The sequence below is a fragment of the Neltuma alba genome, unplaced genomic scaffold, assembly GCF_004799145.2.
Source record: "Neltuma alba isolate B1F8T4 unplaced genomic scaffold, ASM479914v2 tig00003721_pilon, whole genome shotgun sequence".
NCBI lineage: Eukaryota > Viridiplantae > Streptophyta > Magnoliopsida > Fabales > Fabaceae > Neltuma > Neltuma alba.
Window position 1 is genome coordinate 82,634 of NW_021633402.1, and position 22,280 is coordinate 104,913.

Sequence of the window (22,280 nt, forward strand, 5' to 3'; positions counted from 1 at the left end):
TAATCCAGAGCCAAACCATGGCACCTCCTTAGAAGTTAAAGCCAAAAAATATTACTTTATCACGTTAGTTTCGGGTTGGTGAAAAGTTTCAGGTCGTAGCAAGAGATTTCAGTCACATGGGCGTAGCCTTTACTTTAACGCTCATAGAAGCTGTATTGATTTTGCTGTCTATCGCAATATCTAAAGCTATCACATTAATCTCTCCACTTGATCATAGGTAACATCTTCTTTAAATGTTCACTTTATGGTTTGCTCATAGCCAATATTTATTATCCATGCTTTTTTTTTTCCATCTCCAGTCGTAAAGATGTTGTTGATTCGATTCCCTCGGTTTCTTCTCCTTCTCATATCATTGATGCTCCTCTTCCTGCAATCAAGTGTGAAGTGTTTCTTAGTTTTAGAGGGGAAGACACTCGTGACACTTTCTCAAGTTATCTCTATGTAGCACTTCGCCAAGCAGGCATACATACTTTTATGGATCACAAGCTTGACAAAGGAGATCATATCACACCGATCCTTCTGAAAATAATAGAGGAATCACAGATATCTTTGATCATTTTCTCCAAAGATTATGCATCTTCAAAATGGTGTATGGATGAGCTCGTTCACATTATGAAATATAAGGATAAGTACGGAAGGCTTGTCGTCCCAATTTTCTACAACATAGATCCATCAGATATTCGGAAACAGAATGGGAGATTTGGAGATGGATTTGCTAAGCTCATACAGAGATTTAAGCATGACCAAAAAAGAGTGCAGGAGTGGGAAAATGCTTTGACCAAATCGGCAAGTATATCTGGGTGGGATTCAAAGAATTACAGGTAGCTTTTGTTCTGCTCGTGATGCTCTTATATTTTCCCTCTTAAGTTTGGGCACTAAACATGACCATTATTTTAATTTATATTTATGCGAGGCCTGAATCCAAACTTGTCAAAAAGATTGTCAAAGATGTTTTGAGCAAATTGAATCACAAGTCATCCATTCACATGGAAGGATTAGTTGGGATCGATCATCAGATTCGGAGAGTTGAAGAGCTAATAAGTGAAGCTCGCGTTGTGGGAATATGGGGTATGCGTGGTATAGGCAAGACCACTCTTGCTACAGCCGTATTTGACAAGTTGAAAGCACAGTTTGAAGCCTTTTGCTTTGTTGAAGATGTGAGACAACAGCTGGCAAAGAATGGATCGAAATGTCTCAAAGAATGCCTCAAAGAATTATTAAAAGATGACGATATTAACACTTACAATTTAAGATCTGCTTTTGTGAGAAGGAGGCTTCAGCGTAAAAAAATTCTTCTAGTACTTGATGATGTGGACAATTTTACAACAGCTGAAGGTTTAATCGAAGCATGTGATTGGTTTGGGGAAGGAAGTAAAATTATTATCACATCAAGAGATATGCAAGTGCTTAAAAATGCTTCTGCTTCTGCATCTCTAGCAACATATCACGTTCTGGAATTGAATCCGCATGATGCCCTTCATCTCTTTTGCTTGAACGCTTTCAAGCAAAATCTACCTTCCGAAAACTACTTGGAGTTATCAAAGTGGGTAGTGGATTATTGTGAAGGAAATCCATTAGCTCTTAAAGTGTTGGGTCGCCATCTTCATGGTAGAGGAAAAGAGGAGTGGGAAAGTGCTCTGGCGAATGTAATATCCCAAATTTTATGGATTTGAGTAAAGCATGATGAAGGAGAAATTTTTAGAGAAATTGTTGAGATTAAGACCCTTAAAATATGGTCTGAATAATTATAAAGTTAATTTCAAGAATTTAGGACCTATTTTCTTGGAATATTCAAGAAAAATAGTTAGAGGCTAATTTTTGAGCTGAGATTTTTAGGAAAATTATTTTATGGACTAAAGAAGCTAATGGAAGAAGAAAATTCATATAAAATATCCAGGTTTGATTTCTGGAATTATCTGATTATCCTGGAAAAATAGAGAAGGATCAAATTGAAGGGAAAATAAAGACCAAAGGGTATAATGGTCATTCTACAGCCCTCACCGACCTAACATCTTCTCCCTTCTTATTTTCCCCTGCTGCACGACTGAAACAGAGAAAGAGAGAGACGGTGGACTAGGGGAAGAACGAGGAAGAAGAGGAGGTGATTGAAGGAGACAATCGGTTCATCTAAAAGTGGAAATCAAACCAGGTGAGTCTCCTGAATCTTCTTCCATCTTTGTTTTCTTTTATTTGGTCATGTGTTGCAAGACGATGATGAAATGAAATCTGGTTTTTGAGAGAGAAAGTGAAGAGCATGAGAGCTAAGCTATAAAAATCGTGCTTAATGGTGAGGATAGAGTTTGTGGTTGGAATTTTTGCACTTGCTTGTATAGTTGATTACTCTGGTTTTAGTTACCGAAACAGGGACGTCCAGTTTGTTCAGTGGTAGTTTGAGAACCTTGGAGGTGTAGATGTAATATATATAGACACACACACACACGTATGTGTGTAGGTGTTGTCCGTGTCAAATCTGGAATTTTGGTGGCAATATCTCAAGCTGGAAAATTGAAGGATCATTACGGGTTGATGCTCTGCAGCTATTATTGGCATATTGAGTTATTGGATCAGGTTTAAAAGCTCTATTGTGATAGTAAGAAAATAATTTTAAAGCTGGAGAATTTTTAGAACTAAAGTAAAGAGTGCTGTTCCAAATTGGGAGTATGTTTAGAATCTGGAAAATTTTTCCAGAATTGCTTATGACTGTGGCATGAAAAATAGGAAGGGAAGAGAGATGATTAAACCTTAGGGTAGACATATTAAAATATTTTTGGAAGCATGGGGTGCTGTCCGAAATTGATTAAAGTGTGAAGATAGATATTGAAATCTGAAAAAGTTTACAGCTTAGCAAGGTTGTTGAGATTAATGTAGAATTTGAATACTGATTTGAGAGGACTGAATCAAGATTTTTGGACCTTAAAATGGGAAATAGAATGACGCATATGAAGCTGGAATTGTGGGAGAAATATCCGAAAAGATTAATGTATGCTAATTGTTTATAAGTTTGTGGAGTATAATTGTTATATATATATATATATATATATATATGCGTGTGTGTGACTTTTGGAAGTATGACCGTGGGAAGCTTGAGGGAAATGGGAGAGTACTTAAATACTTATACCTATATATATATATATTAATCTATCCTTGCCTATATAATTTATAGGATTTGATATTTGTTCAAGTCCATTAAGAAGGGAGCCAAGGAAGAAGCAAGGGGAAGTTAGTACGGAAGAAAAAGCAAAAGGTAGTAACTCTTTTCCTTTAATGTGATTGTGCATTGATTGCCACATGCTTGGATGTGCCTTTATGCTGATTGTGCATGAGAACATGTAAGTTGCCTTTGCATGATAATAATTGTCATGACAATATGCGCTAGTTTCCATTTATTTTGGAATGTGGGCGTGATAGATAGCGATTAGCTATATGGGTATATGGTGTATATGCATCATTGATTATACTTGGATGCAAGGTGTTGTTCTCTTTGGCCTGTGTAGCATGTTGTTTGTGATCTTGTATGATTACGTGAGGGAAATTTGTTACTACTGAGATTCTCTAGAATCTCACCCCTTCTTCCATGTAATACAGCAAGAGCAAGTACTCCTAAGGGCAAGGGAGTAGTGATCGGTGGAGTTTAAAGGTGCAAGAAGCTAGCGATCATTTGTACTTATATATTTTGCTTAAAATGCATCTTATTTTGGAGTAAAGATATATATTGTATATCTATTTTGGTATGTAAATATTCCTCCATAAGGAGATGACTAAGGGCAGATAGATCATAATGACTGCTATTGAAGGAAATGGTCAAATTTTTTTGATATAATTATTATTTGGCCTAAAATTTATGTGTATCTAATTATGTATCTCGTCGTGTGAGCCAATGGCCAGGGTGTCAAATGTTAAACCCTATTGGCTATAGTTGACTTAATTCAGGATTCGAAGGGCCGGATGGAAATAAAAATTATATATATATAATTCCCAGGATGAAACCTGGCTTTTAATGGATCATGATTAAATAGAATAATTCTACTAGTATATAAGGGATAGGTATTACAGCGAAACTAAATCAAACTCCACACTATGACATTTTCAATGTGCTAAAATTGAGTTTTGATGGACTTGATGACACACAGGAGGATGTATTTCTTGATCTTGCATTTTTGGTGAGTGCAGTAGAGTCAATTTCTATGGATTGTGCAAGACGCTTATATGGTGATGTTGCAAATATCCAGATAAGTGAACTTGGAGAGAGATGCCTCATTTCAGTGGATGAATATGGTGGTATTGACATGCATGCTCTAGTAATCGATATGGGTCTTGAAATTTCTAAGCAACAATTAAAATCTAATCTTGACAATCCCATTCGGCTGTGGAGGCACGAGGACATTTATCGTTATTTTTCCATCAATGGCAAGGTAATAATTTATTTTTTAAAATTTTATTATATTTTTTTATTCTCTTAATGTTTCTTTTGGTTGTCATTTATTTTCCTAAAAGTTATTTGTTTATTAATTAAAATCTTCAGTAACTGTCAATGTTTGCTGAATCAGACTTTTTTTTTTCCCAATAAAAGAAGTCCTTTCTTCGACTAAAATTGGCTGGGGTCATAGTCTTTCTATTAGGTGTGGTTCATTATATTAATCTTCTTAAAATTTTGAAATATTCGTTTTCTTGAAGTTTTGAGATCGAATATGACTTCTTCTTTTTTTAATTTACTGCATGAACGATCTTCAATAAATTATAAAATTATCCACAAAGGTTGACCTCTTTTATATTAATTGATAACTGATGTATGGAAGTGATTGGGTGTATACTCACACACTGCACATGCATGCTCTCACCCTCACCCGTTTTCTTATAAAAAGTTAATTTACTTATTATGAAATTTGAACAATTTTATATATGCTGGGGGTTTTTATATACACTAGTTTTTCTTTAAGAAGTAGCAATTATATGAAGGGTTAATTTTTGGACCTTCAAATTTGCACGAATTTTTATTTTAATTCCTCGAGTTTTCAACAATGGGTTTTGGTTTTTTAAGGAGCAAAATGTTTCAATTTTTGTTAAATTATAGGAAGCAAATGTTTTAGATGGAAAGAAAATTGAGAGATCAAAACTAATGATTTTAAATTTAAAAAATTTAAAATTAAAATGAGAATAAACTTGAGGGACCAGAAATTATGTTAATCCTTATATGGAATATAAATGTGTGCATGTAAGCCTGATGGTATGATTGTACCTGCCAGCTTGCATGGGTATTTGTTTTGTCCAATTTATTTAGTGCAAGATAAAATGAATTGTTTGAATAAAGTGCACAAAAGCATATTCAATTAGAAATTTCTAAAACAAATATATTTAATTTTTCCATTTATTATTTGATCACCTTTGACTTCTTGCTTTTTTTCCTTGAGATCACCTTTGAAATATTGTGTTTTTTTTTTCCCGACAATTTGATCAATAGGCGGCTGAGGCAATTCAATGCTTATCCTTAGACATGAGGAAGATAAAGAGGATTACATATTTAGTTATACTCTAAATATGTGCGCATGCATGTAGGTATACGCATCAGTGTGTCAACGTATTTCTGATTTTTGAGAAATTCATATATTAAGTGAAAACATGAATTGTAAAGAATTTTGGAAAAAATGCATATAGTGTTGTTAATTTGGATACTTTTAAAAGTTGATATATTTAATTGTTCTATGGTATTTATGGTATTTTTTAGGTAATGATAATTGTGTTTCCCTCAATTTGATATTATTACCAGGGGATTGAGGCAATTCGATGCATGTCATTGGATGCAAGCGAGATAGAAAGCATCACATTGAGGGCTAGTCATTTTCAAATGATGCATTATTTAATGTCCCTTCAAGTTTACAAGTTAGATTGGGAAAAGCCTTCAAAATTAACTATTTGTGAAGATTTGGATTATCTTTCGAAAGAATTAAGGTTTCTTCATTGGGAAGGATATCCACTGCCATCTATGCCGTTACGATTTTGTGCTGAGACTCTCATCGAACTTAATTTGCCAGAGAGTAATATCCAACAGCTTTGGGATGAAAATCAGGTATGTACGCATCGTTTTTTCATATGTATTTCATAATATTTTTGTTGGTGTATGTGATTCTAAGACGTGGCATCAAACATTGACTAAAATAATTCACAATGCAAACGTTTAATTGTTTTTGTGCTTGAGAATCTTATTGAGCTTAACTTGCCAAAGAGTAATATTCAACAACTTTGGGATAGAGACCAGGTACGTATAGTTTCTCATATGTCATAATTGTTTGTTCTTGTGATTCTAAGAAACATTCACTAAAATAATTCACAATGCAAATGTTTACTCTATTACTATCTTTCAATTGATGGTTGAGTAGTAATTGTACAATTTGGGGGGAGTCCAACTGTTGTTGTAATGGGCACGAGAAAAATTCTTCATTAAATTATACGTATGTGGAGTTACCTATTTAGCTAACACTACTGCTTTGTTTTTTTCCAGCAACTTCCAAATCTAAAGAAAATATATCTATGGAATTCAAAAAATCTCAGGGCACTCCCAGATTTGTCTCAAGCCCCTAAGATTGAAGAGATGGATCTTAGAGGCTGTGTGAATTTGGGTCAAATCCATTCTTCGACTGTCCCGAAACAAAATGTCAGTTTATTTACAGATGATCATGGGCCGATGCAAATAAATGTTGGGGATAGCATGAAAAGGAGAAGTTCATCAGGGTTAGTGATTGTGCACAGTTATTTAAATCTTGCTGATTTGACATTCAATAAAGTGATAATGAACGTGTTGGTATGTGGCAAGATGATGTGTGGTGTTGGATTTAAGCATGTGAGAATGTCATTGAAAGAGACGGCAGAATTTATGAGAATGGGAATACAAAGTCTGGCAACTTTGCTTCCATTTGTGAGAAGAGTTGAATGGTTAGAGAGTCCAATTGAGTTTGGGCATGATTTCAAGCAATATCATGCCTATCGTTTTCATCATTATTACAATGAAAATGACTGCTTTTATATTATTGTGAGGGTGGGGGGTGATAGAGGAGAAAGGGGCGTGGAAGATGATGAAGAAGAGGATGAGGATGATAGAGAAATGATCAGTGACAATGAAAGAGAAATGAGTAGTAAAGGTGACCAAGTAGTAGAGATGACATTACAATTGATGGAAGATGAACAAGAAGAGACCGATGAGGATGATAGTAAGATGGACGATACATTATTAACAACACTACTTATTCCCAACACCATCCCTAGCTGGTCACTATTGATTCGATTGACATTAAAAGAGGGTGATAGTATTGGGAATAATAATGCAGGTTGTAGCAGCATCCCTGAAGTTTCAATATTCCTTAAATCACTTAATGAAGATTGCAGAAGGAGGATTCAGCGTCTCTTGGCAGTACAACTCTCTTCCCCAATATCCCTTTTACCTCATGATCATTCTTTCGATGTCTATTATAACTACTTGGAGAGTACGCCACCACATTCTCGTTTTTTTACCTTTGGCTATTGGCCAAATAATTATGTCAATAATTATCACTCCATTATTTACTTTGCGGAGCACTACTAATGATATTAATTATCATTTAAATTTCACAAACCATAAAATTATTATTTGAATCAGTCTCATTTATTTATTTTATGCATAATGACATTAATTTTTTTTTTCATATGTAATTCACGGAGGATCTCCCCACAACTTTATTACATAAAAATTGTTCATCTTATTTTGGCTTCATAATAATTGCACGTGTTGTGTATGTTACTCTCCATGTAATGTGAGTATAATAACTTGTGTGACAAACAATTTCCTCACTAACCAATTTTATCATAGGAAAGTACAATGATTACTTATGAATTAACTCAACTTTGTAAATGTTAAGATGTTATAATATTTAAATTGTAAACTACATTAAAATAAAATATATTTGTTATCACCAAAAAAATATATATGTCTGACCGGCCACTGATCAATGTCGTCAATGATCAAATCATGGTTGATCAATCATCCCAAGCTGATCAACATCGTTAAAAGGCACTATGGCCATCTACCCCTTTTTTTTTTATAAAAAAAAAAATCTATTTATACTTGGTTTTCTCACCTGAGATCTGGTGGTAAATTTCCCTTCATATTATGTGACATCAAAGATATATATTTTTTTTAAGTGTGATTCATAGAGTGCTTCCTCACAACTTTGGAAAATAGAAATTATTAATCTTAATGTTGCTTTGTTCTATTTTTCATTACTTTTCGTGTATATTTTGTATAGTGGAGAAATAATTTTCCACTACGAAGCAATTTCCTTGGGATTATTCATTATTTACCATATATAGAGTATCATATGACTTGTACTAGAAAAAACATACACAGTCTGATTGCATAAATTAGATTTTACTAAGTTAAACTATAACATAAAGTAGTACCATAACTCATATTTTATTACAATAAATAGTTCACTCCATGAAAAGTCATTAATTATTTTTTTACATCAAAAACCACATGTCTTTATTCATTAGCTTTGTCTGGTTGAATGATCATAGAAGAGTGGGAAATTTAATAAATTTGATTTTCTCGTGAAAATGAAGTAGGGTTGAAAGATTTTAATTAATTTTTCTTCTCTCTTACTTTTACATCTTCTCTTAGTAAATAGAGGCACAATGATATTTATCATTTTTCAACAATGAAAAGGTAATAGTTTTTTTTTTTTGGATATACTCACATATTGCACATGCATACTCTCACGTGTTTTCATGATAAAAAATTAATACTGCAAAAAAGTACAAATTATGAAATTTAAACATAAATTTTTTTTTTAAATGTTATACACGCCGGGGGTTCTATATACACTGCCTTTTCCTTAGGAAGCAGCAATTATATGAAATACTACCTTCGATTCTTAATACAACACTCAATTGATTAATTTAGAAAAATTAAGGAAGTTACTAAATTACTTTAAAATATTATATTATCGTTTTTTTTAAAATTAATTTGCCTCACTTATGAATTGATTTATAATCTCATAATACATATAAGTATTTTAAAGAGATCATGTAACATATGCTATGATTAAGTAATTTAGTAAAACTTTTAATTTCTCCAAACTAATTAATTGGATCTTATATTAAGGATTAGAGGTAGTATAAACGTGTGGATGTAAGCCCATTCATTTGATTGTCCCCGCTTGCCTGCATGTGTTTTTGTTTCGTCCAAATTATTATTTATTGGAAGATAATTTAATTTTTATATTTATTATCTTATCGCTTTTTACATATTGCTAGTTTTTGCCCCCATAATTTGATCACTAGGCGCATGAGGCAATTCAATGATTATCATTAGACATGAGCAAGATGGAGATGATTAGATTAGTAATTATTAATTTTCAGGATATTTATAATTTAAAATTAGCTAGGACTTTTGTGATATGCGTTACTCCTATTTTAGAAGATAAAATTAGTCTACCAAGAATTTTCATTAAGCGATATATGCCTACGCACGTGTGAGCATAACTTAATGTTATTTGAAACAAAATATGTGAATATTGACAACAAATATAATATATGGAGGAGGCACTGTACGTCTTCCGCTGAAAGTTTCGTATCCTTTAATTCTAGTGCTTGAGATTCGTGGGATGCTCCTTTCTTTATGTCTTGTAATTGGTCTTGTCGTTAGTCTTCAGCTCAAGCGTTTGTTTAATCAAAATTTTATGCAAGCCAAGTGTTTTAAATGAAGTTTTGCTTTATTATATTATAAATATCTTCCCATGCATATAGGTGTATGCATCAGTGTGTCTGCATGTTTATGATTTTTGAGAAATACATTTATTACAAGAAAAACACAAATGGTAAGGAATTTTGAATAAAATGCTTCTAGCGGTATTAATTTAGATACTTCTAGAAGTTGATATGTTCAATCGTTCTACTATATTGATGGTCATTTTTTTTAGGTGATGATAATAGTGTTTCCCTTGATTTGATGTTACTAGGAAATTGAGGCAATTGGATGCATGTGTTTGGATGTGAGTAGGATAAAAAGGATTACGTTGAGGGCTACTCATTTTCTAAAGATGCATGATTTAATACTCCTTCAAGTTTACAAGTCTGATGAGAGAGAGCTTTCAAAGCTAAACATTTGTAGAGATTTGGATTATCTTCCAGAAACATTAAAGTTTCTTAGTCGGGAAGAATATCTGCAGCCATCTGTGCCATTACAACTTTGTGCTGAGAATCTTATTAAACTTGAAATGTCTGAGAGTAATATCCAACAGCCTTGGAACGGAAATGAGGTTACATATCTTTTCTCATATGTCATAATTTTTCTTGGTGTGATTCTAAAATGCCGCATCAAACATTGACCCCCCAATAATTCACAATGCGAATGTTTGGTTTACTACCTTTAAATTGATGGTATAAACAATAGTCATACTATTTGCCGAAATCCAATTCTTCTAATCTTCATGCATGAGAAAAATCCTTAATTAACTTGAACATAAGTGTAGCTATGTGATTTATTCAACATTATTTGTTTTTTTCAGCATTTTCCAAATCTAAAGCACATCAATCTGTCGGATTCAAAACATGTCAGTGCACTTCTGGATCTGTCTCATGCCCTTGAGATTGAACATATATATCTTGACGGTTGTGTGAATTCGGGTCAAATCCATTCTTCAACTGTCATTGAAAAGGATTTCTATTTATTCGTAAGAGATACTGGGCCAATGCAGATAAACATTGGGGCCAGTGTTAAAGGGACAAGTTCAGGGTTAGTGAGTGTGCACAAGTATGTGGATTTTCATGAGTTGTCATTCAATAAAGTGACAATGAAGCTCTTTGTATCAGGCAAGATCATCTCTGGTGTTCAATTTGAACATGTGACATTGCCATTGGCAGAGACGGCAGAACTGAGAATGGGAATACAAATTTCATCGTCTTTACTTCCACTTGTGAGGAAAATTGATTGGTTGGAGGAAGAACCAATTGAGTTTGGGGATGATTTTAAGCAACATCATACCCATGAAGTTGACCATGCTTACAATGATGTTGGTTTCGGCCCTTGTGACTTTAGAGTTGTTGTGACGGTGAGGAATGATAGAGGATTCAGCCACCGTTAGGTGTAAAACTCTCTTCAATATCCGCTTTACGTGATCATTCTTTCTCTGTCCTTTATAGCTACTTGGAGATGACGCCACAAGATCCTCATTATTTTCGGTTCAGCAATGAATCCTGTTAATTATTACAGATCAAATAATTTTTCTGATAATGACTTCCTTGTTCTATTTGCAGAGATCTAGAGATATTAGTTATTATTTAAATTTCTCAGGTCAAAAAATTATTATTTAAAGCAGTGTCATTTATTTGTTATTGGATATTAATATTATGTTTTTATGAAATATTAATTTTTCTTTTTTTTTCCTTTTTATATATAAATCACGGAGGGCCTCCTCATAACTTCATAAAATAAATTTTGTATGGCTTTATAATAACTGCTCTATTGTCATTCCCCTGATTGGCTTTGAGCTATGGCCATGGATGCATTGTCTCGACCGCCCTCACTGATATTTTGTCTTTTGATATCTTAACTGCGTACCAAAAAATTTGGAAGAGTTCTCATAGTTTAATTTGTTATGTGCATTCATTTTCCGAGTGGACAACCCAATTAATTTGAATTTATAGAAATTTATAAACTTTGTAAAATATTTTCTTTTATTCAACACCTATTGAATATTCGTACCTTTCTATAATAAAAGTTCACAAAATCTGTAAATTAAAATTATGTGAACAATCATAATTTAAAATTCCTCAAGTTGCACAATTCGGATTGGGAAGAAGCCTTCAAACAAAACTGAGTTTTTTTTTTTTTTAAAGGAAAAGCATCAATTTGGATTCTCCTTTGTTAAGCTTTTGCGTAAAGAATCTTGTGCATGTTATAATGCCACGGCCATCTTCTCCAACTTTGGAATAGAAATCAAAGTGCTTTGTTTTCTATGTTTAAAGATAATAATTAGTTATCCTTTTTCTTTTTCTTTGGGGGATTATATTTAATCACCTGTTTTAGCGTTGCTGCATGTTCACAGGCACGTCGTTGTTTCACCTTTTATGCCAAAATATCACTCTCCCGTATATTTAACCAGCGACTTTTTCAATACCCCATAGGATACTCACGCCCGAGCTCCAACTCTTAGGGGCGTCATTCGATGGCTTCTACTCCCTGGCTGACTTTGCATTATGAAGTCGACATTGTGAGACGTGTTTTGCACGTGTTTCTTTTTTCTGCTCTTATTTTTTGGATTTGTTCGTCATTGCTTTGTTTGTTATATTCTCGGCTAGCCTTCTCTTTTCAGTTCATTTAATTTGAGATTTGTTCAAATAGACCAAATGCGACTGATCGGTTTTTTTTTTTTTTTTATGTAATCGTTTACGCATGGTGAATAAAATTGTCTTTTCATACACCAAAAAAAAGCACCTGTTTCGGTCATATATAAATCTCCTATTTTTCAGTCATGAAAGAAATTCAAGATTTAAATGTTTGGCAATCTAATTTACTTAACAATGCTCTTTTATTTCAGCAATTTTCAAATTTAAAGAAAATTGTGCAAAGTCAGTCCGTCCGAACATCGCATAGCACGTTAGCCCCAAACCTTGAAAGCCTAGGCGTAGATGGTCATCTGAATCTGAATCAAATTCATTCTTCAACAATAGTGAGACATAACTTTCGTGGTCACGCAACTGTTCACAGTACTTCAATCGCTTCTACTTTGTGGTTATATGTGTGTGTTTGTGTGTGTGTGTGTATATGCATAATTTTCTAGAGAGAGTAGAGGATCGAGTGCAAGTTTGTTGTTAATGGCTTTTGACCGTGTGCTTGTCCACTAGTAAGTACTCCTCCGATCCTTAATATAAGACTCGAGTTGGTTTTGATCCTAAATATAAAACTCATTCTTATATTTATCAATTTTTTCTAAATTATCCCTATGAATATTCCCTCAACCATAATCAAGTAGAACAAGAAGATGGGGTATTAACAAAGAGAATTATAGTACTTTAGGAAAAATGTGTCACATTTCTTATAATTAAGTAACTTACCTAATTTTTTTAATTTAATCAAATTAGTTAAATAAATCTTATATTAAAAATAGGAGGAGTAATATTTTTCTTGAAAAAATGAATAAAATATTTTTGCCCCACAAAAGCAGCGTGAGAACGCGGGACAAATGAAACAACGCGGCAGCGCGGCAATACACAGAACGACAATAAAGCGACAATAACCCTTAAAGTCAGGGACGAGTTGACCTGTTGACCGCAAGGACATGTTTGGTAGTTGAAAAAAAAGTAATAGTTCCTTAATTTTCTTTATTGAGATGGAGAGAGAACCTCGAATTGTGGTGCAAACTTCAAATCTATGATGGTTATTCCCCTGGAAAACCCACTTCCATGGATTATATTTCTTTTATTAATAAAGGTGTAGATTTTTTAAACAAATTTAATAATATAATAATTTTTTTAAGATGTAAGAAAATATTCCAAACACTTTACATGATAAAAGTGGTTCGGTGCTGTGTATATTATTAAATTCCATTAGGATAAATTCTATCTTTGGGATGAAACTCATTATAGCCAAAACCCAAATAACAGCCAAGTTTCAGAAGAGTTAATCTCCCCCCCCCCTCCAAAAAAAATTTCGCTACTTATTTTTAATTGCTTTTGTCGTTTTGCCTAGCCCAACTTGGTTTGGCGAATTACCAAATTTTTGGCCAGTATAGTTAAAAATTTCGGGTCGATTAAGCCTAATTACTTGCAAATTAATGTTCTTTTATTTAAATATTATTTATCTCAATGTTGTACATATAAATATTTTTATATATTTTTAATTAAATTGTGTTATTTTAAATGAGTGGCCCGATTTCATTTTGATCTCAGTTCAAATCAATATGTTGGCTTTTTGCCTTCTCATGTAGTTGAAGCCTGAAGTATTTTTGTTTTTTTAGAAAAAAGACACAATTGCCCACACATGGATATCCTGCAAGTGGACCCTCCAGAGGTTCATTTTTTCCAAAAGCAAAGGGGCGGTGCGAATATTCAATGAAGCAACTCGGCAATTCACAAAACTGACTCGGGACGACTTGGCTTTGCTGACCCCAAAGGCAAGTATGGTAGTGGAGGTAAGGGGTAAAGAATTCCAAAAAGTAATTGATATCCTTAAAATGCCCAATTTATTTTTTCAATTAAAAAAACATATACTAACTCTGATCTTTAGAATAAGAACTAATTTGACATTTAATTTTATCTCTCAAATTTATAATCTTTTTCATAGTGATACATATCAAGAGAATTTTCTATCATTAGTAAACAAGTCATTTAGATAAACAACATATTCTTCTATAAAAAATTAACTTGTATAATTTTTTATATATTTATAAATTTAATTTGGGTTAATATGATTTTTGATATTTAAAATTTGGATCCATTTTAGTTTTAGTTTTTGAAATTTACTCTATCTTAAAACGTTAGTCCTACAAAATGTCACATTGTTAAAATCTCTCCTGAAGTGTTGTAGACAGTATTAAATTGATGATATAGAATCATTGGATAACATCTAATTGGATCTTATATGGATAATCAAAAAAACAAAACAAAAAAACAAAAAATGTCCTCAAAAAGTAACACAAAGAAGAGAGGAATGAGTTCTCAAAATAGTGAATAATTCTTCAAACGAAAAACAAGGGGGAAAAAGATGCTAAACAACTGTGTTTTGAAAAGATGTTCTTTTTTTTTTTTTTAAATCCTCTGTTATCCCTACATAATTCAAATAGATGTTATCTAGTTAGTCTACGTAACTATTTTAATGTTGTTTACGACAATTTTGCAAATTTTAAACATTATTATATTTTTTCAGACTAACATTTTAAGATGACCAAATTTTAGGGATCAAAATGATACATTTAAAATTTAAGAGATCTAAGCTAAAATAGATCCAAATTTTAGCGGCAAAAAATTATATTAATCCATTTACTTTTTATATCAAAAATTCAAGGGAATGATTTTTATATTAACCCATTTCCCAGGAAATACACAATGAACCAACCCAGCAATTCACATAACTCACCAACGCGAGCCGACTTGGCTTGTTGACCCCAAAAGCAGGAATGATAGAGGTGGTAAGATGCAAGGCGGACCAAGAAGTGACGCCTCAAAAGTTAAAATAGCCAATTTATTCCTTTAATCCAAAAACATACATTAATAACTTGAGATGCTAACTGAGATCAAATTCATACTTTTTCACTTGTACAAAAATTTTAATATCACTAATACCAAGTCAAAAACGTTAAGACCCATATCCTAGTTTTTCTTTAAAAAAAAAAAATTCATGTCATTTTCGTTTTTATTTCATCAACTCTTTTTTACGTTTCCGGCTAACAAATCATCTTCTGCTTACATTTTTAGAAAAAAATTTTATTCACCTATAGAAAACCCATCCTTTTCGATTTTAAATTATGCTATCTTCTCCTTGGTCTTTCAATGCATTTTCCAATCTATAGAGGGTACTGGAATTAACAGAGAAAGCTTGAAGAACAAAATAAAAAAAATTTCAAACAAAAACTTTTTCCACTTTTTTTAAGAAAAACACAGATCCCTAATAAAAACAGGAAAAACATAAAAGTCGGCAAAGTGGTTTTTATTTTTAATCTTCCGTGAAAGACAAAACATATATATGTGAATTGCCTTCTCAATATTACGTTTTTTTAATATAAAAAATAAATCTCACCAGTGTCATTCCTCCTAGTCAATAGCCTATTAAAGTCATAGCCCCATTTTGACCCCAAAAAGAAAAAGGAGGGAGAAAAAGCCATAGCCCCATGTGCACGTCTGCCCCTTTTATTTTTTTATTTTTTAAAAATCATTTTATAGATAGCTATATTCTTTTTATTTGTTGTCTATACATTTTTTTTTGGGATTTATTGAATTAACTTTGCTTTAGTAAAGTAAGGCAATACGGGCTAGTGATGAACAAAGCAAAGTTAATGAATTTAATAAAGGAAGAAAAAATGTAAAAATCACAATTTAAAAATTGAAAAAAATGGATATATGTAAAATGATTTTCCTTGTTTTTGGGGCTGATCTTTTCTTTTGATATCTTGATTGGGTGTCAAAATTTGTTAGCCATGCATAAACATTAAATAATTAAACAAAATAATGATGTGAGACATAACTCGATCACGTAACCATATGAAAATTCTAGTAAATTTAGTAAGTAGAAAAATGGTTAAAATAATTTTTAATCGTTTACATAAATTTTGATTTTAATTTTTTTAACTTTAAATCATGAGTTTTGATTTTTTTTAAGTGATAAAATAATTTGATTCTTTATTATATTATAAGAGTTAATATTTAAAATAGAAAAAAATTTGAGGACTTTATTTTAAATTTAAAGGATCAAAATAAAAATAAATTTAAAGAACAAACATTATATTAAAAAAAACAGGAAAATTGCGAGGAACATGCAAGCAGAAACTTTTTGTAAAGCTGTTCAAGTCGTATGATGAATCACCGAAGCAACACAGCAACACCATCAACACGCGAACTTCCCAGAAACTGGAATGCCAACCTCTGAAACTCGCAGATAGATACATGTGAGTGAGGCATTTTGTGATCGCTGAATCTGAAGAGCTTGTTTTAAAAGAAAGCAAGTTTGCCAGTTCTGAAGCTGCAATTTTTGAGGCATTGGTTTGTGAGAGCTCTTTCTTTCGCTTCCCTCCACATCTATCCAGGTTCATTTCTTCTCTTTTACTTCCTTTATCCCATGGATCCATCGCTCTATCTATTGTTCTGCAAGCTTTTGTCCCGGAATTTTCACAGAAAAATTCTGCATTAGATTTGCTGTTTTCTTCTCCTTATGGCAACTGTTGATTATATTCAATGTCCTCCATAACTACCCTACAGTCGTAGATCTAATAAAACTCCAACATTTTGAAATTTTTTATACTTCCGAGAATCAAAGTCCCAAAACCTTCTGAGATATGGGTGGACTTGATCTATTGACCAAACTCTTGGTTTATTTTATTCATTTTTTTAACAACGTAAACGGTTGATTTATTTATTATACTACTTCTAAGTTATTGATTAAGATTAAAAAGTTTACTAAAGTATTTATATTTATCGTTTATCTTCTAATTAATTTGTTTTACTGAGTAATTTTCTGGATTTTCTAAGATTTGTCAGCTAGGACTTATAAATAAGTATTATAAAAGCAAAGCGCTTGTTCTTTCTTTCATCTTAATCACTTCCCATTTCGTTGTTATGCGTAAATAAGGCACCGATCTAAACCAACAGGCAACAGGGCTTATTTTCTTTTTTTCATAATCCACTTGCTTCTAGCAGTATTTTCCCTAGTATCTGTGTTAGTCCTAGAAAACTTCATAATACTGAATTATTAATTATTTGTTAAATTTGTTTGAAGAACTTGACTGAAGAGGAGGAAGTCTGCAAAGCTCGAAGTTGACATTTTTGGGGCCTTGTCAGCTAAGCTGCCATCTGCCAGGTTAATACTATCCATTAGTTCTTTTCCTTTTCTCTTCCACTTGCTTCATCCCGTTAAAATGTGCTGTTTTGCAAGCACTTCCTGAAAAGTTTCAGGGTTTTCTTCTCACAGGACACATTTTATGCAAAATATTTTGTTAATTTCTTCTTTCCTCTAGTGTTGATAATCTCGTCCCTAGCTACCTTGCTTGCTGAAGGATGAAGATAGAAACGGCTATAACAACCATTGCTCCAATGCTCCAAAAAGTTTTATTGATCGTATTGGGAGTATTAATTTCCAAAGCTATCAGACTCATCTCTCATTGGCGCAATGGTAACCAACCTGCTGCTATTGATGCTAGGTAGCTACCTTCTTCTAAATAACCACACACTCTTTATTTTATTGTTTGATGTGCTCCTACACATAACGCAATATTTGTTCATTGGCTGCTTCTTTCTGTAGTTCTGAAGATGATGTTATTTTGACTCAAAGGAATTCTCCTCCTGCTACCGAGTATCATGTGTTCCTTAGCTTTAGAGGAGAAGACACTCGCCACAATTTTGCAAGTTATCTTTACAAAGGACTTTGAAATGCAGGCATTCACATCTTTATGGATCACGAACTCCGCAAAGGAGAATCGATCTCGCCAGATCTTCTAAGAGCAATAGAGAAATCAGAAATATCTGTGATTATTTTCTCTGAGCAATATGCTTCTTCAACTTGGTGTTTGGATGAGCTTGTTCACATATTAGAATGCAAGTGTAAATTTGGAAGGGTTGTGATACCTGTTTTCTATAACGTACATCCTTCAAGCATACGCAAACAAAATGGGAATTTTGGAAAAGGATTTGATGTATTGAAGCGAAGATTTAAAGACAACCAACAAAAATTGCAAAAGTGGAGAAATGCTTTAATCGAGTCAACAAGTCTCAATGGATGGGATTCCAATGTTATCAGGTAGCTTCAAAAATTCTCCTTTTATTGTTGGTTTTGGGGATTTATTCAATGAATCTCTAGGATTCTAACAAATTATTGTGGTTGTTTATTCTTTTTATTTTCTCCCTGTTAAATATTTCTTTTCTTTTGATTGACATTTATGCTAGACCTGAATTCAAATTTGTTGAAGAGATTGTCAAGGACATTTCGAGCAAATTGAATCGCAAGTCATCCTTTCATTCGGAAAGATTAGTTGGGATTGATCATCAAATACAGAAAATTAAAGAGCTGCTAAGTGAAGCTCGTATTGTGGGAATATGGGGTATGGGTGGTATAGGCAAGACCACTCTTGCTAGGGCCGTATTTGACAAATTGAAACCAGACTTTGAAGCTCTCTGCTTTGTTAAACATGTGAGACAACAGCTGGCGGAAAGGAACGGATTGGATGAATTGCAAGAAAAATGCCTTAAAGACTTATTAAAAGATGAGGATATTAATGCCTAAGATTTAAGATCCGGTTTTGTGACAAAAAGGCTTCAGTGTAAGAAAATTCTTCTCATACTTGATGATGTGGACGATTCTATAGCAATTGAAGATTTAATGACGGCATGTGATTGGTTTGGGAAAGGAAGTAGAGTTATCATCACATCAAGAGACAGGCAGGTGCTTAAAAATACTTCTGCTTCTGCAACTCCAGCAACATATCATGTTCCGAAACTGGATCCGCATCATGCCCTTCATCTCTTTAGCTTGAATGCTTTCAAGCAACATGAACCATTGAAAAGCTATTTGGAGTTATCGAAGTGGGTAGTGGATTATTGTCAAGGAAATCCATTAGCTCTAAAAGTACTGGGTCGCTTTCTTTATGGCAAAAGAAAAGAAGAGTGGGAAAGTGCTCTGGCAAAACTAAATCAAACTCCTTGCAAGGAAATTTTTAATGTGCTAAAATTGAGTTTTGATGGACTTGATGACTCACAGAAGAAAGTATTTCTTGATCTTGCATTTTTGTTGAAGGTAGGACGGAGGATTTCTCGGCACGATACAAGATGCTTATATGGTGCTATAGAAAAAATTGAGATAAGTGTACTTGAAGATAGATCCCTCATCTCAGTGGATGACTATGATGGTATTGAGATGCATGCTCTACTAATCGATATGGGTCTTAAACAATCTAATTCTGATAATCGCATTCGGTTGTGGAGGCATGAGGATATTTATCATTATTTTTCCGACAATGACAAGGTAATAATTTTTTTAAAAGATTTTATTATATTTTTTGTTCTCTTAATTGTTCATTTCATTGTCATTTACTTTTCTAAAAGTTATTTGTTTATTCATTAAAATCTTCAGTTAGTCTCAATGTTTGCGGAATCCAATTTTTTTCCCCAATAAAAGAAGTCCTTTGTTTGACTAAAATTGGCTGCGGTCGTAGTCTTTCTATTAGGTGTGATTCATTATATTAATCTTCTTAAAACTTTTGAAATATTTGTTTTCCTAAAGTTCTGAGATAGAATATGACTAGCATGATATAAGGCTTTTTTTTTTTAAAAAAAAAAAAGATCATGAGATCTTCAATAAATTATAAAATTATCCCCAAAGGTTGACCTTTTTTCATATTAATTGATATCTGATGTAGTATAAAAGTGATTGTGTGTATTCTCACACACTGCACATGCATATTCTCACCCTCACGCGTTTTCTTATAAAAATTTAATATTGCAAAAAAGTACTTATTATGAAATCTGAACAGAAAAAGAAATTTTTAGAAATTTTATAGATGCCGGGGTTTTTATATATACTAGTTTTTCTTTAATACAAAGGGTTAATGTAATATTTTTCCCTTAAATTTACATGAATTTTGATTTTAATATCTTTAGTTTCATACCATGGGTTGAATAAAATGGTCTAGGTTTTTATTAAATTATTAGAAGAATTAATATCCTTTTAGGTAAAGAATAACCAATATTTTACATGAAAAGAAATTTGAGAAATCAAAATCTATAATTTAAAACTTGAGGGATAAAAAATTAGATTAACCTTTTATATGAAATATAAGCGTGCGCATGTAAGCCTGTTCGTATCATTGTCCCCGTCATCCTGCGTGTGTATCTGTTGTTGTTCGATTTATTTATTGCAAGATGAAATGAATTGTTTGAATAAAGTGCGCAAAAGCATATTCATTTAGAAATTCCTAAAAAAAAATATTTAATCGTTCTATTTATTATTTGATGACCTTTTACATATTACTGATTTTTTCCCACAATTTGATCAGTAGGCGGCTGGGGCAATTCAATGCTCATCATTAGACATGAAGACGATAAACAGGATTGCAATAACAACTAGTAATGTTCAAAAGAATTATAATTTAAAATTAGCTAGGACTTTCGTGATGTGTTATTTTAAAAGATAAATTAATGTACAAAGAATTTTCATTGAGTGATATATGCATACGCATGTGTGAGCATAACTTACTATTAGTTGAAGTACAACGGGAAAATAAAAAACAAATAATTTTTTGTTGTTTTAGTTATATTCTAAATATCTGCACATGCTATATGCATTACTATGTCTCTGTATTTATTATTGTTGAGAAATTCATATATTACGGGAAAAACATGAATTGTAAGGAATTTTGAATGAAATGGATATAGCGGTGTTAATTTGGATAAAAGTTGATATATTTAATTGTTCTATGGTATTTATGGTCATTTTTTCAGGTAACGATAATTGTGTTTCCCTTGATTTGATATTATTACCAGGGGATTGGGGCAATTCGATGCATGTCATTGGATGCAAGCAAGATAAAAGCATCGCATTGAGGGCTAGTCATTTTCAAAGGATGTATGATTTAATATTCCTTAATGTTTACAAGTCTGATCAAAGAAAGCCTTCAAAGTTGAATATTTGTGAAGAGTTGGTTTATCTTTCAGAAGAATTAAGGTTTCTTCTTGTTGGGAAGAATATCCAATGCCATCTGTGCCATTACAATTTTGTGCTGAGAATCTCATTAACTTGATTTTCCTGGGAGTAATATCCAACAGCTTTGTGATGGCAATCAGGTACATACGCTTTGTTTTTTTCAAATGTATGTCATAATGTTTTTGTTGGTGTATGTGATTGTAAGACGTGGCATCAAACATTTACCAAAATAATTGACAATGCAAACATTTAATTGTTTTTGTGCTGAGGATCTTATTGAACTTATTTGCCAAAGAGTAATATCCCAGCTTTGGGATGGAGATCAAGCACATATAGTTTCTCATATGTCATAATTGTTTGTTCTTGTGATTATAAGAAACATTGACTAAAATAATTCACAATGCAAATGTTTACTCTATTACTTTCTTTCAATTGATGGTTGAGTAGTAATTGTACAATTTGGGAGGAGTCCAGCTGTTGTTGTAATGGGCATAAGAAAAATTCTTGATTAAATTGTACGTATGTGGAGTTATCTAATTTATTTAACACTACTGCTTTGTTTTTTTTCCAGCAATTTCCAAATCTAAAGGAATACATCTAAATGATTCAAAAAATCTCATGGCACTTCCAGATTTGTCTCAGTCCCGGAGATTGGGCAATGGTTCTTAATGTTGTGTGAATTTACATCAAATCCATTCTTCAACTGTCCCGAAAATCTTTCCATTTATTCGTAGAAGATTGTGGGGCCAATGAAGATAAATGTTGGGGGCAGTATGAAAGGAGAAGTTCATCAGGGTTAGTGATTGTGTACAATTATTTTGGATGTCCCCAATTTGACATTCATAAAGTGACAATAAAGGTGTTGGTATGTGGCAAGATGATGTGTGGTGTTGGATTTAAGCATGTGAGA

General features: G+C 32.6%; 2 protein-coding genes and 1 long non-coding RNA gene across 3 annotated transcripts; all 3 read left to right on the forward strand.

The window, feature by feature from the left end:
* The first annotated feature begins 288 nt into the window (after positions 1-288).
* On the forward strand, positions 289-1,964 carry LOC114742345 (TMV resistance protein N-like). The gene is made up of 3 exons (XM_028930618.1): positions 289-821; positions 914-1,646; positions 1,938-1,964. The coding sequence occupies exons 1-3, from the start codon at positions 475-477 to the stop codon at positions 1,962-1,964; spliced, it is 1,107 nt and encodes a 368-aa protein (XP_028786451.1). The 5' UTR covers positions 289-474.
* A 97-nt stretch (positions 1,965-2,061) lies between these two features.
* LOC114742348 (uncharacterized) lies at positions 2,062-3,838 on the forward strand. Its single transcript, XR_003739859.1, has 3 exons — positions 2,062-2,149; positions 3,164-3,244; positions 3,586-3,838. It is a non-coding gene; the product is annotated as an uncharacterized LOC114742348 (long non-coding RNA).
* Positions 3,839-19,051: 15,213 nt separating this feature from the next.
* Positions 19,052-19,693, forward strand: LOC114742346 (TMV resistance protein N-like; the record flags this gene model as incomplete). Its single annotated transcript, XM_028930619.1, has 1 exon — positions 19,052-19,693. A coding segment is annotated over exon 1 (642 nt), but the record flags the coding sequence as incomplete, so codon positions are not given.
* Between the last annotated feature and the right edge of the window lie 2,587 nt (positions 19,694-22,280).

Coding starts and splice junctions, on each gene's coding strand:
- LOC114742345 (XM_028930618.1), top strand. CDS start 475: ATGGATCACAAGCTTGACAAAGGAGATCATATCACACCGATCCTTCTG. Junction 822..913: donor TGGGATTCAAAGAATTACAG/GTAGCTTTTGTT, acceptor TATTTATGCGAG/GCCTGAATCCAAACTTGTCA. Junction 1,647..1,937: donor GGGAAAGTGCTCTGGCGAAT/GTAATATCCCAA, acceptor CTGGAAAAATAG/AGAAGGATCAAATTGAAGGG.